This window comes from Haematobia irritans, chromosome 5 (genome assembly GCF_050003625.1).
Source record: "Haematobia irritans isolate KBUSLIRL chromosome 5, ASM5000362v1, whole genome shotgun sequence".
Classification (NCBI taxonomy): Eukaryota; Metazoa; Arthropoda; class Insecta; order Diptera; family Muscidae; genus Haematobia; species Haematobia irritans.
Window position 1 is genome coordinate 170,018,029 of NC_134401.1, and position 17,807 is coordinate 170,035,835.

The 17,807-nt window shown below is 36.1% G+C and overlaps 1 protein-coding gene across 2 annotated transcripts in view; it reads right to left on the reverse strand.

The window, feature by feature from the left end:
- Window positions 1-3,868: 3,868 nt before the first annotated feature.
- Window positions 3,869-17,807, reverse strand: part of Fkbp14 (peptidyl-prolyl cis-trans isomerase Fkb14) — a 63,373-nt gene continuing 49,434 nt past the window's right edge. Inside the window, exons 5-6 of one of the 2 annotated variants that reach the window (XM_075311040.1) lie at window positions 4,879-5,066; window positions 3,869-4,618 (exon numbers count right to left, since the gene is read on the reverse strand). In XM_075311040.1, the coding sequence (XP_075167155.1) occupies window positions 4,439-4,618; window positions 4,879-5,066 (368 nt within the window). In that variant the 3' untranslated portion in view covers window positions 3,869-4,438. Of the gene's footprint in view, window positions 4,619-4,866; window positions 5,067-17,807 lie in introns of both variants that reach the window. The other variant, XM_075311039.1, reaches the window with a different exon arrangement.

The following is a 17,807-nucleotide window of genomic DNA, read 5'->3' on the forward strand; positions in this document are numbered from 1 at the left end:
AAAATATCCCAAAACAAAAAACTATTAAATAAAAAATCTTTTATTTCTATAAATTTTGTCAAATTTTTTTCCTATAGAAAATTTTGTCAAAATTTTATTCCGACAGAAAATTTTGTCAAAATTTTATTCCGAGAGAAAATTTTGTCATAATTTTATACCTAGAGAACATTTTGTCAACATTTAATTTCGAGAGAAAATTTTGTCATAATTTTATACCTAGAGAAATTTTGTGAAGTACCTCTTAGGTGGAGAGGAACAGTAAAAAATCTACCATTTCTGGAAAAATTCTACAGACTGTGGCAACCTTGCTTGGGTATCCAGTGCTAAAAATGCTTGGGTATCCTAGAGAAAATTTTGTCAACATTTTATTCGGAGAGAAAATGTTGCCATAATTTTATTCCTAGAGAAAATTTGTGAATTACCTCTTAGTTTGGTCAAAATTTTGTTTCTATAACATAGAAAGTTTTGTCAACATTTTATTTCTATATAAAAATTTATCAAAATTTTATTTCTATTGAAAATTTTGTCAAAATTTTATTTCTATAGAAAATTTTGTCAAAATTTTATTCCTAGAGAAAATTTTGTCATAATTTTATTCCTAGAGAAAATTTGTGAAGTACCTCTTAGTTGGAGTGGAACAGTAAAAAATCTACCATTTCTGTTAAATTCTACAGACTATGGTAACCATGCTTGGGTATCCAGTGCTAAAAGAAAACAAGCATATTGTTGATGTTGAAAAAGTATCTTGATTTTGTCGTCCATTGGAAGTTGAAGAAAATATTCCAAAAAACTATAAAATAAAAAAATCTTATTCTGCTGTTTTTGATTTCAATAGAAAATTTTGTCAAAATTTTATTTCTAAAGAAAATTTTGTCCAAATTTTATATCTAAAATTTTTTTTTTTTCAAAATTTTATTTCTATAGAAAATTCTGTCCAAATTTTATTTCTATAGAAAATTTTGTCAAAATTTTATTTCTATAGAAAATTTTGTCAAAATTTTATTTCTATAGAAAATTTTGTCAAAATTTTATTTCTATAGAAAATTGTGTCAAAATTGTTTTCTATAGAAAATTTTTGTCAAAATTTTATTTCTATAGAAAATTTTTGTCAAAATTTTATTTCTATAGAAAATTTTGTCAAAATTTTATTTCTATAGAAAATTGTGTCAAAATTGTATTTCTATAGAAAATTTTTGTCAAAATTTTATTTCTATAGAAAATTTTTGTCAAAATTTTATTTCTATAGAAAATTTTGTAAAAATTTTATTTCTATAGAAAATTTTGTCAAAATTTTATTTCTGTTGAAAATTTTGTCAAAATTTTATTCCGAGAGAACATTTTGTCAACATTTTATTCCGAGAGAAAATTTTGTCATAATTTTAATCCTAGAGAAAATTTGTGAAGTACCTCTTACTTGGAGTGGAACAGTAAAAAATCTACCATTTCTGGTAAAATTCTACAGACTGTGGTAACCGTGCTTGGGTATCCAGTGCTAAAAGAAAACAAGCATATTGTTGTTGAAGAAGTATCTTGATTTTGTCGTCCATTGGATGTTGCAGAAAATATTCCAAAAAACTATAAAATAAAAAAATCTTATTCTGCTGTTTTTGATTTCAATAGAATATTTTGTCAAAATTTTATTTCTAAAAAAATTTTTTTCCAAATTTTATTTCTATAGAAAATTTTGTCAAAATTTTATTTCTATAGAAAATTTTTGTCAAAATTTTATTTCTATAGAAAATATTGTCCAAATTTTATTTCTATAGAAAATTTTGTCAAAATTTTATTTCTATAGAAAATTTTGTCAACATTTTATTCCTAGAGAAAATTTTGTCAAAATTTTATTTCTATAGAAAATTTTGTCAACATTTTATTCCGAGAGAAAATTTTGTCATAATTTTATTCCTAGAGAAAATTTGTTAAGTACCTCTTAGGTGGAGAGGAGCAGTAAAAAATCTACCAGTTCTGGTAAAATTCTACAGATTGTGGCAACCGTGCTTGGGTATCCAGTAGGGCTCTCGTTCGGGATCGATTTTTAAGAACTCCGGGATTCGGGATTTCAAAATATAGAATCCCGGGATTTTCCGGGATTTTTTTCGGGATCCCAAAGAACCTTGACTTTTGAGGACTCGATTTATGATGAAATTGCGCTGTTTAGAATACCTCATGTAATATAATAAATTCTTACTCAAAGTGTACCATAAATGTTTATTAACTCAATTTGTCGGTTATGAAATCTAAGGGCTGTTTACGATGAGTGAAGACTCAAATGTATTAATAAACAATCATAAAAGCCCACAATTTTAACAAATTGGAAATATTTTTTCGGGATCCCGAAAATCCCGGGATTCAAAATAAAAAATTCCGAGATTCGGGATAAATCCCGTCCTGAAAATCCGGGATTACGGAACGGGATTTGTCCCGGGTGACAGCCCTAGTATCCAGTGCTAAAAGAAAACAAGCCTATTGTTGATGTTGAAGAATTATCTTGATTTTGTCGTCCATTGGAAGTTGCAGAAAATATTCCAAAAAAACTATAAAATAAAAAATCTTATTCTGCTGTTTTTGATTTCTAAAGAAAATTTTGTCAAAATTTTATTTCTAAAGAAAATTTTGTCAAAATTTTATTTCTATTGAAAATTTTGTCAAAATTTTATTTCTGTAGAAAATTTTATGAAAATTTTATTTCTATAGAAAATTTTATCAAAATTTTATTTCTATAGAAAATTTTGTCAAAATGTTATTTCTATAGAAAATTTTATCAAAATTTTATTTCTATAGAAAATTGTGTCAACATTTTATTTCTATAGAAAATTTTGTCAAAATTTTATTTCTAAAGAAAACTTTGTCAAAATTTTATTTCTGTAGAAAATTTTATCAAAATTTTATTTCTATATAAAATTTTGTCAACATTTTATTTCTATATAGAATTTTGTTAACATTTTATTTCTATAGATAATTTTGTCAAAATTCGATTTCTATAGAAAATTTTGTCAAAATTCGATTTCTATAGAAAAGTTTGTCAATTTTTTTCTGTAGAAAATTTTGTCAACATTTTATTCCAGGAAAAAATTTTATTCCTATAGAAAAATTTGCCAAAATGTTATTCCAATAGAAAAAATGGAAGTTGACCACACGCTATTCGTACCTAAGTATATGTAATATTGAATCAAGTGTTCTAGCCATGTGTTCCGCTCGTGTCCGTCGACTCTCTTACTAATCTATAGGTTCAGTTCCCCATTTGTAGGATCAGCGGGGTTAAATAGTACGATGAAGATCATCATACTCGTCTACGAGTTACAGAAAATCTCCTGATGCGAATTTGGTTGTTGCCGACTTGGTGTAGGCAAAGCTTCTTCACATGTCGACCTTAAATCAAAGCCTTTTCTCACCTCCCTAGGTAATAAAGTGACCATAATTGCTTTCGATTTAGGGGCATAAAGTTTCTGAGTTCTATCGAAAAAAATCCGAAGATATTTTGCCTGGAAATATCGCATAAGTTATGAGCACAAAAATTAGAAAATTGTACTAAAGGCACTTCCAATAATGTCCTCCCAAAGATGATCTTTATCCTAAAGCTCTTTTTAATTTGTTATAATTTTTTTATACTTGAACAAAGGTTAGGTTAGGTGGCAGCCCGATGTATCAGGATCTCTTAGACTATTCAGCCCATTGTGATACCACTTGAACAAAGGAAATTAGCCATATAATCCCAATATCTGATAACTTCACCTACACAACCGATTACCCATACGAGCCGTTGTCTTCAGAAGAATTTTTGGTAGCCCCTGCGGAGGATACCCAAAATTGCAGCGGCTGTTGTTTTACTTAATACTTACGACATTTTCCCTTTTATAAAAAAGTGCAATTTTTCTAATAGTTTGTAATAAATTACTTTATTTACTTACAAAAAGTGATTGTGAACAATTGTTTTATTTTTACAAAATACAAAACTTTAAAAAAAAAATCTTAATTTTATACGTCCACGTACATACTACCAAAGTAAGTACCCTGTTACAAATTTTCTTTCAAATCTTTATTATGATTAGAACTAAATTTCCCATTGTTGTTATTTTGCAAATATGAAAACAAAAAAAATTGAGTTCGTTTTACAATATAAGCTAAACTCAAAAATATATTTATGTATATTACACTATGCAATGAGTTTTAAGCCAATGCTAATAGGAAATAAATTAAAAATAATGGAGAAAAAAATGCACTATTGTTACTCTAAAAATTAGAGTCAATGATAATTGTGGCGCTCACTCTGTGTGTGATTTCTTTAACAAAATAACTTAAATAACCAATAACTGGGTGTATCAAATCAAATTAATTAATTAATGTAGGAATTTTAAAAATGATAGAAATCAATAGATTTGGATGTGCATCATAGAATACGACGAAAGTCTAGATGAGAGTGTTTAATTTTTGGTTAATCTTACAGCTCATCATGTTTGGGACCCGAAAATTCCTCATGAGAAATGAAACCATTTTTGTCCTTATCTTCATGTTGGAAGATTTCTTCCACCAATTTATCATTTTCCTTTAACATATTCTTTAATTCTTCCGAATCTTGACCTTCGACGGCAGTCATTTGTTTCTTCAAGTATTCACTGACCTGTATGGAAGAAATATGAAAAAGAACACAATTCATATTAATAAGTTCTAAATAATTCTCTATACTAAGTGCATTGAACAAATGATTTTTGTGGTTAGTTCTACGATGAGGTGTTATGGAAAAAAATACAAAATACCCAAAAGAAGGATAGTAACATAAAGTTAAAGCCATGACCCGATTTGTTTTTGGAGAATACAATGATCTAAACATTATTACAACTGAAGAAAATGAAAAAGTGCGATCCATACATAAAGGTTTACCTCTTCGCGACTCAATTGCTTATCGCCATTATCATCGATTTCCTTGAAAACATTTGTGGTTGGTGGACTATTGCTAATGTTAATGAGTTCAACATCGAAGACCAATGTTGCCTTTGGTGGAATGACATTGCCAGCTCCACGATCACCATAGCCCAATTCTGGAGGAATGGTAAGTTTACGCTTTTCACCTGGAATTATAAGAAATTATAGAGAAATTTTGTTAATATGATGTAGAGTAAAGGGTGATACGGTCAAAATTTGGTCAATATAAACTTGACGTATTTCTTTCAATTTTGCATTTAAAAAACCTGAACACTCCTCATTTTGAAGGTGTGTGTGTGTAGAATGTTGCTCCTATTTTGATTTTGGAATTCACTCTTCAGTTGTGAAAATGCCGTCCAAGCAAGAAGAGCAGCGTATCAAAATTTTGCTCGCGCATCGCGAAAATCCGAGCTTCTCGCACGCAAAGCTGGCAAAATCGCTAAAAGTTGCCAAATCAACCGTTACAAATGTAATTAAAGTGTTTGGGGGACGTTTGTCGACAGCCAGGAAGTCTGGATCGGGGGGAAATCGAGAACCGGAAGCCGCTGAGACGACAAAGAGAGTTGCCGGTAGTTTCAAGCGAAACCCTGACCTCTCTCTCCGAGATGCCGCAAATAAACTGGGTGTATCGTCTACAACCGTGCATCGAGCCACAAAACGAGCCGGACTATCGACTTACAAGAAGGTAGTGACTCCAAATCGCGATGATAAACAAAATACGACGGCCAAAGCGCGATCCCGGAGGCTGTACACGACGATGCCGACGAAGTTTGACTGCGTGGTAATGGACGACGAAACCTACGTCAAAGCCGACTACAAGCAGCTTCCGGGACAGGAGTTTTATACGACAAAAGGAAGGGGAAAGGTAGCAGATATTTTCAAGCACATAAAACTGTCAAAGTTCGCAAAGAAATATCTGGTTTGGCAAGCCATCTGTACCTGTGGCTTGAAAAGCAGCATTTTCATAGCTTCCGGGACTGTCAACCAAGAAATTTACGTGAAAGAGTGTTTGAATAAACGTCTACTGCCTTTCCTGAAGAAACACGGTTGTTCCGTACTGTTTTGGCCGGATTTGGCATCTTGCCATTACGGTAAAAAGGCCATGGAATGGTACGCCGCCAACAACGTGCAGGTGGTTCCCAAGGACAAGAACCCTCCCAACACGCCAGAGCTCCGCCCAATTGAGAAATACTGGGCTATTGTCAAGCGGAACCTAAAGAAGACCAAAAAAACTGCTAAGGACGAACAGCAGTTCAAGGCAAACTGGCTTTCTGCGGCGAAGAAGGTGGACAAGGTGGCTGTACAAAATCTGATGGCAGGTGTCAAGCGTGAGGCCCGGCAATTCGGATTTGGAAAAGCGAAAGCCTAACTGAATATTTTTCCTGAATTTTATACTAATTGAACTTGAAAAAGAAATTTAATTTGATTTTTTAAATAAACGATTTCACCGATTTACACGCGTTTTCCCTTGACCAAATTTTGACCGTATCACCCTTTATTTGTACATAAATAAAGAGAACTATTCAAGTATTCTATAAAACAAAAAATGTAACCAAATTTGGCAAAACTTGTTTCGCTTCTAATATATTTGTTTCTCTTAGGCAAAAGTACCTACGAGGGCAGTTCGGAAACTTCTTAGCCTAGCACAAAAAGCGCTGTATTAATAGAAAAAAGTTAAATGTTTTGGAAACTTCCATCTCTGTTATGAACACATGTTAAATTTTCTTTCGATCTGGCAACTCCTTCATATAGAAACAGGTGTTCAAAAAAGACGCATCCGCAATTTTTTTAAAATTGAAAAATTAGAAATGCGTGCTGTCATTAAATATTTACATAAAAAAGGTTTATCGGGACAAGAAATTCATAATTATGTGGTGAATGCGTTAGGTGAAAGTGCTCATTCATATGCAACAGTAAAAAATTGGAACTATATATGAAAAAGCTTTCTGCAAGATGGGTGCCGCATTTTTTAACAGTCGATCAAAAACGCATAAGAATGAACATTTCTCAAGCTTGTTTGGATCGTTTTAAGGGAAATAAAATGGATGTTAAGCATCACTTCATAACTGTTGATGAGACATGGATCCACCACTATACTCCAGAGACAATGTTAGGTTAGGTTAGGTAGTAGCCTGATGTATCAGGCTCACTTAGACTATTCAGTCCATTGTGATACCACATTGGTGAACTTCTCTCTTATCACTGAGTGCTGCCCGATTCCATCCCAGCAAAAAAAATTTGGAAGTTCTTCCAAAGGCACAACTTTAAAAGCACTTCCAGAAGATGTACTCCCAATGATGTTCTTTATTTTAACAACACAGGAAGTTCTTTTCATTCAATTTTTTAAAACATGTTTTTGTTCATATTTTTAATGGGTAATTTTAACTTTTTTTGTTTCAAATTGTTTAAAAACAGTTTAAGAATTCATAAAAAGGTACAAATTATTTAAATTTTGTCGAAAAAATGCAAAATCCAATCTGAAAAACTTGTGAATTTTTGAAAATATTTGAGGTCAAACTTTTCAGACAAGCGTTAGAATCCATTAAAAATTATAAAAATTATTTATTTGACAAAATATCACAGAATTTTTAAATTTACATCCAAAACATTGAATTCGGATCACACCTAAAGAAGTGATGCAAATTCAGTACAGCGGCTGTAGAAATGGAGGACTTCCGTCCTATGACAAGCCCATGTTAAATTTATCGCTTCTGCGTCAATTTTGCACCACTTCCGGATCCAAAAAGAACATTTTCATTACTTTTTTGGCGACGTTTTTTTTTTTGCTGGGATGTTAAGCTCAATAACAAGGGACCTCCTTTTTATAGCCGAGTCCGAACGGCGTTCCACATTGCAGTGAAAACGCTTAGAGAAGCTTTAAAACCCTCAGAAATGACACCAACATTACTGAGGTGGGATAATCCACCGCTGAAAAACTTTTTGGTGTTCGGTCGAAGCAGGAATCGAACCCACGATCTTGTGTATGCAAGGCGGGCATGCTAACCATTGCACCACGGTGGCTCCCTTCCTTAATAGTTTGTTTTTGAATAATAAAATTAAAAAAAAAAAAAAAAATATATATATATATATATATATATATATATATATATATATATATATATATATATATATATATATATATATATATATACATACAACCAGAGAAGGAATATGAACAAAAAGTTATTTTTGGACGATGAACATATAATATGTTTGTTACAACCATGTTATTTTCTCGGACAATATGTATCTGATTTCGACAACCATTTCATGTTTGACGAGAAAACACAATTTTTGTAGCAAACATTTTGTTTTCTCTCCCATCCAAAAATAACATTTTCCTCTGGGAGATGATCATATTCCTTTTTTGTTGGATTACATATCAAACACCCCGTATAATATACATTCATGACCAGGGTAATATGTAAAGATGACCTAAAGATTTCTTTCCGTCTGTTGTAATCACGCAATGAAGCTATCGTTTTGAAATTTAAGAACTATTTTACTAAAAAGTCGATTACACTAATAGAAAATATTACGTTCCAAAAACGTGACCGGACCGTAACAAAATGAAACGGAAACGTTCACGAAAAATCAAAACGGTTTGTTCACGGTTTCCTCCACGAGCGTTCAGAACGGCTTTCGTTTTTCTTTGGTCATGAAAAGTCGTTAGGGCTTCTTATGGCAATTTCGGTGTTGGTACGAGGCGACTGTTAACGCGTATGGAGCAGACAGACAAGCCAGATTCAAGTTACGATAGCAGATTTTTATACCCTGCGCCACACTGTGGAACAGGGTATTATAAGTTAGTGCATATGTTTGCAATACCCAGAAGGAGACGAGATAGACACATGGTGTCTTTGGCAAAAATGTTCAGGGTGGGCTCTTGAGTCGATATAGCCATGTCCGTCTGTCCGTCTGTACGTGAACATATTTTTGTAATCAAAGTCTAGGTCGCAGTGTTAGTCCAATCGACTTCAAATTTGGCACAAGTATGTGTTTTGACTCAGAATAGATCCCTATTGATTTTGGAAGAAATCGGTTCAGATTTAGATATAGCTCCCATATATATTGTTACGAATGTGATATTTCTAGATTTAAGTTTATTTAAATTAGTTTACGTTAATTTTCAAATTGTAACGATAAAATTACGTCATAACTTGTTAGAGTCATTTCTTTATTTTCTAGTACTTCCTTAAACATCTTTTGTGTTTCCAATCGTTCATTGTAAAAGTAACGCCTTTGGTTTTATACCTGCACGACATCTACCTAATCTAGTAGAATGCACTAGATTACTAGCATAAGCCTAAAAGTATGTGTGCCATATCACCTGTAAAATAACGCCGATGGAATATTCCAGATGGCTGTAGGCAATGAAGATAACCAGTTGAATATGTGGTGTTAGATAAATTGTATCAAGATAGTTCTCGATGGTTGTAGGCCAGACTATCCAGAATTTTCGAAATCGTCAAATCACGGTATATAAGCCCCTGGCGGAGGGTGCAGTCAAGTCAGTCGTAAGCTAAAGTTTATACAGTACACATCGTAGAGCAAATAAGTGAAACCAATCAGTTAAACAAATAAATTGTAGATTAACGTTATTGAAAAGAACTGTCTTTTTAATTATCGGGTAATTAAATACGCCTCAATATAAAAACGTAACAATTGGTGTCGGAAGTGAAATAACGGAAAAAAATCTACAATGAAGTTTAATCAGCTTCGAGTGGAAGACTTGAAGAAGGAATTGAGCAAAATGGAGCAGCCGACTACAGGAAACAAGGCTCAATTACAAAAGCGACTACTGGAAGAGTTCGAGCGGCGCAGTATTGATATCGAAACACATGAGTTCGATTATAAGGAAGATCTTGACGAATCAGTAGTAGCCAGCGCCTCGGAAACTCCATCTGTAGCTTCTAATGTTGTTGATTACACATCGATGGTCAATATTTTGAGCAAAATGATGGAAGAAAATTCTCTAAAAATCCAAGAGAATTCTAGAAAAATGATGGAAGAAAATTCTCTAAAAATGCAAGAGAATGCTAGAAAAATGATGGAAGAGAATTCTCTAAATATGCAAGAGAATTCTAGAAAAATGATGGAAGAGAATTCTCTAAAAATGCAAGAGAATTCTAGAAAAATGATGGAAGAAAATTCTCTAAAAATGCAAGAGAATTCTAGAAAATTGGAAGAAAAATTCGACGAAAATTCAAAAAAGATGGACGAAAATTCTAGAATTCTAAATGAGAATCTTCAACAAATTGCTGAAGGCATGGAAAAACGTGTGGACCATATCGAAAGCCAAATTGGGGAGCTGGATAAGAAGATTATTTCTGTGGATGAGAAATTATGGTTCATGATGAGAAGTTTCTACACATTGAAAGAAAAATGTCAGAGCTGGAAATTAAAGGTGGACCAGTGCGCGTTATCGAGGGCTCGAAAACCAAACCTCCTGTTTTCGATGGCTCAACTTCATTTGATGTATTCAAATTCCAATTTGAAATGGTTGCTTCTAGAAATTTATGGAACGACAATGACAAAGCAATTGAACTTCTATTGGCATTAAAGGGCAACGCCGCTGATGTGATACAAAGCATTCCCGCTGCCTCTAGAAATAATTATAATGAAGTAATAGCGGCACTTCAACGTAAGTACGGCGGAGAACATAAGCAAGACATCTTCAGAATGGAATTAAGAGGAAGAGTCCAGAAGTCAAATGAGACTCTACAAGACTTTGCAACAGAGGTTGAGCGGTTGGTGCTTTTGGCATACCCAGGAGAGAGTCACCCACTTGTGGACCGCATCAGAATTGAGACCTTTGTGAATGGCATTCGAGACCCAGACATAAAATGTGCAACATATGCGTCACAAAAAGCTACATTTGTGGAAACTGTAACATTTGCCCTTGCACAAGAGACAGCGAGAGTACTAGCACGTCCTCAAGTTCACAAAGTACGTAAGGTGGAGACTGAGAATGACGAATCAAATTCCGTGATTGATTCAGTGAAAGAAGCCGTTAAGCAGGCAATGCAAGAAATGAAGCAGGAGACAACAAAATCCAGAATGAAGTGCTATAACTGTGATAAGCCTGGACATGTTGCTCGGGAATGTAAAGCACGTCGTAAGCGATCAAGATCGAAATCGCCATACCCATCCCCATCAAACAATAGCCATTTGTGGGTGAACCCACAGTCCAGTGAGTCACCTTTAAACTAAATAGAGCTAGTTCAGCGGGGCAAGAGCTGGCTCCCACATATGATGGCCCCACAATCTCCATAGCAATAGTACAACAGCAAAATAACAATTTAACTGTCGCGGGGTGTGTTAACGGCGACAAGCGTACATTGACGTTGGATACGGGTGCGTCGAAGTCTATCATTAGATCAGACATAGTAAAAGAGAAAGTTACACCATTGATTGGAGTCAGACTACGCACGGCTACAGGTGAACCCGCAACTGTATATGGAAAGGTTCCTGTAAAGTTAACCATTGCAAACAAATCCGTTAATTATGATTTCATTGTGGCCGATATAGTAGACGAAGTTATAATTGGAGCGGATTTCATGATTGCTTTTGGCCTCAATCTGGATATGAAGCGTCGTGTAATGACATGGTGCGATGCCGAAATAACGGTAAACGTGGGATACGACGAGAATACACCTGTCAGACGTTTGACAACGAGCCAGTCAGAGTCTATACCACCGAATGCCGAAGCAATTATATGGGTTTCTATGAATGGAGATTGTGAAGTCGGCCAATTGTGGGTTGTTGAACCAGCAGAAAACAAAAGCAACAACATCTTGATAGCAAATGCCCTGGTAACAACGAACGAAGAGAGACTAATACCAGTTCGTGTCTTGAACATGTCTGACAATCATGAGCAAATTGCAAAATTTTCTGATATTGGAAAATGTACACCAGCCGAGGCAATAGTCAATTTGGAAGGCAACTCATCAAAGACACATGGAGCAGTGAGAAAACATCTAGAAGGGTATTTTGAGGCTTGGACACGTCATCTATCGCCGTCAGAGAGAAATAAAGCCAAGCAATTGTTGCGGAAAAACGCCTCTGCTTTTGCTTCTGAAAAGGGAAATCAAGGAAGAACATCTGTAGTGAAACATGAAATTAAAACCGCAGAAGAAAGGCCCATAAAACAGGCACCACGAAGTGTTCCCCTGGCAAAAAGAGACGAAGTTCAAAAGCTCATAAAGGAAATGGCGGAGAGTGGAGTGATCGAGCCATCATCAAGTCCTTGGTGTTCCCCAGTTGTGCTGGTCAAAAAGAAAGATGGAAGTACCCGATTCTGCGTGGACTACAGAAAACTGAATGATGTCACCAAAAAGGACAGTTATCCGCTTCCACGCATTGATGACACGTTGGACACACTAGCCGGAACAACATGGTTTTCTACGCTTGATTTGCAGAGTGGATATTGGCAAGTAGAGATCGCCGAGAAAGACAAGGAAAAGACGGCTTTTGGCGTTAATGGCGGTCTCTGGCAATTCAATGTAATGCCGTTCGGGCTCTGCAACGCTCCGGCTACCTTCGAAAGATTGATGGAGCGGGTACTGAAGGGGTTGCACTGGAAGTCGTGCTTGATATACTTGGACGACATCATAGTGATGGGCAAAACATTTGACGAGCACCTTAAGAACTTGAAAGACGTTATCCAGCAATTGTCAGCCGCTGGTCTACGCCTTAACGCAAAGAAATGCTCCCTTTTCCAGCGGGAAGTGAAATACCTGGGTCATCATGTGACTGCAGAGGGCATATCCACCGATGAAGACAAAATCCAAGCTGTCAGAGATTGGCCACGACCCCGAAATCTCCACGAATTAAGAAGTTTCCTTGGGTTATGTACATATTACCGACGATTCGTCCCAAACTTCGCCAGCATCGCCGCTAGTCTCCATAAATTGACGCAAAAAGGTCAGAAGTTCCAGTGGAGCGACGAACAGGAGGATTCATTCCAACATTTAAAAGAACTTTTATGTTCAGCTCCTGTTCTAGCGTATCCTATTCCGGGCGAAAAATTTATTTTGGATACAGATGCTAGTGCGTACGGAATTGGTGGTGTACTATCTCAACAGATTGAAGGTAAAGAAAAGGTCATCGGATATTTTAGCCGAACGTTATCCAAGCCCGAGAAGAACTATTGCGTAACAAGAAGAGAGCTGCTTGCTGTCATAGAAAGCGTGAAGCATTACCACAAATACTTGTATGGACAGAATTTCTTGTTAAGAACTGACCATTCAGCTCTACGATGGTTGCTTCAATTCAAGAATCCGGAAGCTCAGCTGGCACGTTGGATAGAAAGACTCCAAAGCTATGATTTCAGTATCGAGCATAGAAAAGGTGGCAAACACGGCAACGCGGACGCCTTGTCACGTCGACCTTGTAATGTCGAGTGCAAACACTGCTCGAAAGCTGAACATAAGGAAGAAATCGTGGATATCAGGCTGTTGCACGTCGAATCTGGAGTGGACTGGCCAGCAGAACAGCGTAAAGATCTCATTTTGAGCAAAATTATTTCGGCGAAAGAAGAAGATAAGAAACCCAGTAAGAAAGACATCGCAGCCGAAAGCCCACTTATGAAATCATACTGGGCTCAATGGGACAGTCTATGTCTGGTCAACGGAACCCTACAACGTAAGTGGGAAAGTGAAGATGGCAAGAATAGCCGCAACTTGATAATCGTGCCAGATTCCAAGGTAAAGGATGTTTTGACGGAATTCCACAATGGACCTAGTGGAGGTCACTTAGGAATAACCAAAACAGCCGAGAAAGTGAAGAAACGATTCTACTGGGTTGGATGCCAGAAATCAATTGCTGAATGGGTGGCAAATTGTGAGAAGTGCATAAAGGCGAAAGGGCCAAGACGAAAAAGTAGAGGTCTTATGCAAGAGTATAGGCCAGGAGCGCCTTTTGAAAGAATAGCAATGGACGTTGCAGGGCCTTTCCCAGTAAGTGATTCTGGAAATCGATATGTCCTTGTGGTCATGGACTACTTCAGCAAGTGGCCAGAAGTTTATGCCATTCCTAACCAAGAGGTGAAGACGATTGTAGATGTAGTCGACAAGAACTGGATATGTCGCTACGGTGTGCCGACCGAGATACACTCAGACCAAGGAAGAAATTTCGAATCGGCCATATTCAAAGAGATGTGTGACTCCCTCGGTATCAAGAAAACAAGGACTACGCCATTGCATCCGCAGTCTGATGGCATGGTAGAAAGGTTTAATCGCACTCTGGAAGAACATCTTCGAAAGGTAGTGGATAACGGCCAACGAGACTGGGACGATCATATACCAAAGTTTTTGCTGTCGTATAGATCAGCCATACATGATTCTACGTCCCGAACACCGGCCAAGGTCCTATTCGGAACGGAATTGAAGTTGCCCGGAGATTTGATATTTGGCGCTACACCCAATGAGCTCGCCATGGAAGAAACCAGTAACGACATACCAAACACATTTGGTAAAGTTCACGAATCAGTGCGAAACAAAATAAAAATGGTTAGCAACAGAATGAAGGCGAGATATGATCGTGCAGCAAACACTGAGGGCTTTAGTGAAGGACAACTGGTTCTGCTATTCAACCCGCACCGAAAGAAAGGATTATGTCCTAAACTACAAACACAGTGGGAAGGCCCATATAAAGTCATCAAGAAGATCAATGATGTTGTATACCGCATTCAAAAAGACGACAGCCCAAGGTCAAAGATGAAAGTCGTTCACCTGGAACGTTTGGCTCCATACGGAACGGGTTCTGTGCCTATTCGGGACGAACAGGCTTAAGCGGGAGGCAGTGTTACGAATGTGATATTTCTAGATTTAAGTTTATTTAAATTAGTTTACGTTAATTTTCAAATTGTAACGATAAAATTACGTCATAACTTGTTAGAGTCATTTCTTTATTTTCTAGTACTTCCTTAAACATCTTTTGTGTTTCCAATCGTTCATTGTAAAAGTAACGCCTTTGGTTTTATACCTGCACGACATCTACCTAATCTAGTAGAATGCACTAGATTACTAGCATAAGCCTAAAAGTATGTGTGCCATATCACCTGTAAAATAACGCCGATGGAATATTCCAGATGGCTGTAGGCAATGAAGATAACCAGTTGAATATGTGGTGTTAGATAAATTGTATCAAGATAGTTCTCGATGGTTGTAGGCCAGACTATCCAGAATTTTCGAAATCGTCAAATCACGGTATATAAGCCCCTGGCGGAGGGTGCAGTCAAGTCAGTCGTAAGCTAAAGTTTATACAGTACACATCGTAGAGCAAATAAGTGAAACCAATCAGTTAAACAAATAAATTGTAGATTAACGTTATTGAAAAGAACTGTCTTTTTAATTATCGGGTAATTAAATACGCCTCAATATAAAAACGTAACAATATATTTCGCCCGATATGGACTTATATGGCCGCAGAAGCCAGAGTTTTACCCTAATTTGCTTAAAATGTTGCACAAGAAGAACAATTAGTACTATAGTCAAGTGTGCCAAATTTTATTGAAATCGGTTCCGATTTAGATATAGCTCCCATATATATCTTTCGCCCGATATGGACTAATACTGTCCCAGAAGCCAGAGTTTTACCCCAATTTGGTTGAAATTTTGCACTAGGAGTACAATTAGTAGTGTAGTCAAGTGTGCCAAATTTTATTGAAATCGGTTCCGATTTAGATATAGCTCCCATCGTTCGTTCGCCCGATTTACACTCATATGACCACAGTGGCCAATCTTTTACTCCGATTTAATTGAAATTTTGCACAGAGAGTAGAATTAGCATTGTAGCTATGCGTGCCTAATTTGGTTGAAATCGGTTCAGATTTAGATATAGCTTCCATATATAGCTTTCGGCCGATTTACACTCATATGACCACAGAGGCCAATTTTTTGGACAGGGAGTAGAATTAGCATTGTAGCTATGCGTGCCAAATTTGGTTGAAATCGGTTCAAATTTAGATATAGCTCCCATATATATGTTTTTCTGATTTCGACAAAAATGGTCAAAATACCATCACCACTGCTTAGTCGAAAAGTTGTAAAAATGACTCTAATTTTCCAAAACTTCTAATACATATATATCGAGCGATAAATCATAAATAAACATTCGAGAAGTTTCCTTAAGATTGCTTCTGATTTAAATGTTTCCCATATTTATACCCTGCGCCACACTGTGGAACAGGGTATTATAAGTTAGTGCATATGTTTGTAACACCCAGATGGAGACGATATAGACACATGGTGTCTTTGGCAATAATGCTCAGGGTGGGTCCCTGAGTCGATATAACCATGTCCGTCTGTCCGTCTGTCCGTCCGTCCGTCTGTCTGTGAACACATTTTTGTGATCAAAGTCTAGGTCGCAATTTAAGTCCAATCGCCTTCAAATTTGGCACATGTTCCTAATTTGGGTCAGAATAGAACCCTATTGATTTTGGAAGAAATCGGTTCAGATTTAGATATAGCTCCCATATATATCTTTCGCCCGATATGCACTAATATGGACCCAGCAGCCAGAGTTTTATACCGATTTGCTTGAAATTTTGTACAAACATAACACTTAGTCCTATAGTCAAGTGTGCAAAATTTGATTGAAATCGGTTCAGATTTAGATATAGCTCCCATATATATCTTTCGCCCGATATGGACTTATATGGCCCCAGAAGCCAGATTTTTGGCCGAATTTGGTTGAAATTTTGCACTAGGGGTACAATTAGTAGTATAGTCAATTGTGCCAAATTTTATTGAAATCGGTTCAGATTTAGATATAGCTCCCATATATATCTTTCGCCCGATATGGACTAATATGGTCCTAACTGCCAGAGTTTTTGCCCAATTTGGTTGAAATTTTGCACAGGGAGTAGATTTAGCATTGTAGCTATGCGTGCCAAATTTGGTTGAAATCGATTCAGATTTAGATATAGCTCCCATATATATCTTTCGCCCGATATGCACTTATATGGACCCAGAAGCCAGAGTTTTATCCCTATTAGCTTGACATTTTGCTCAAGGAGTACAATTGGTAGTATAGTCATGTGTGCCAAATTTGATTGAAATCGGTTCAGATTTAAATATAGCTTCCAGATATATTTTTCGCCCGATGTGGACTTATATGCCCAGAGAAACCAGAGTTTTGGCCCAATTTGGTTGAAATTTTGCACTAGGAGTACAATTAGTAATATAGTTATGTGTGCCAAATTTGATTGAAATCGGTTCAGATTTAGATATAGCTCCCATATATATGTTTTTTTGATTTCGACAAAAATGGTCAAAATACCAACATTTTTCTTGTTAATCGCCAATGCTTAGTCGAAAAGTTGTAAAAATGACTCTAATTTTCCTAAACTTCTAATACATATATATCGAGCGATAAATCATAAATAAACTTTTGCGAAGTTTCCTTAAAATTGCTTCAGATTTAAACGTTTCCCATATTTTTTTACTAAAATTGTGTTCCACCCTAGTGCATTAGCCAACTTAAATTTTGAGTCTATAGATTTTGTAGAAGTCTATCAAATTCTGTCCAGATCGAGTGATATTTAAATGTATGTATTTGGGACAAACCTTTATATATAGCCCCCAACACATTTGACGGATGTGATATGGTATCGAAAATTTAGATCTACAAAGTGGTGCAGGGTATAATATAGTCGGCCCCGCCTGACTTTAGACTTTCCGTACTTGTTTTTTTTATAAATTCGTAACGTTACGTTTTCAGATGATGAACGCTGGTTGTTGTTGGCACCACATGCGTATTGATCAAAGAATGAAGCCGCCGAGTCACGCCTCCGCCGACCATTTTTTGCCAGCCGACGCCGCAGCTGAATATGTCGGCTCATCTCGACTCAAATTTAGCCGCCAAGTAATCAAAAATCAAAA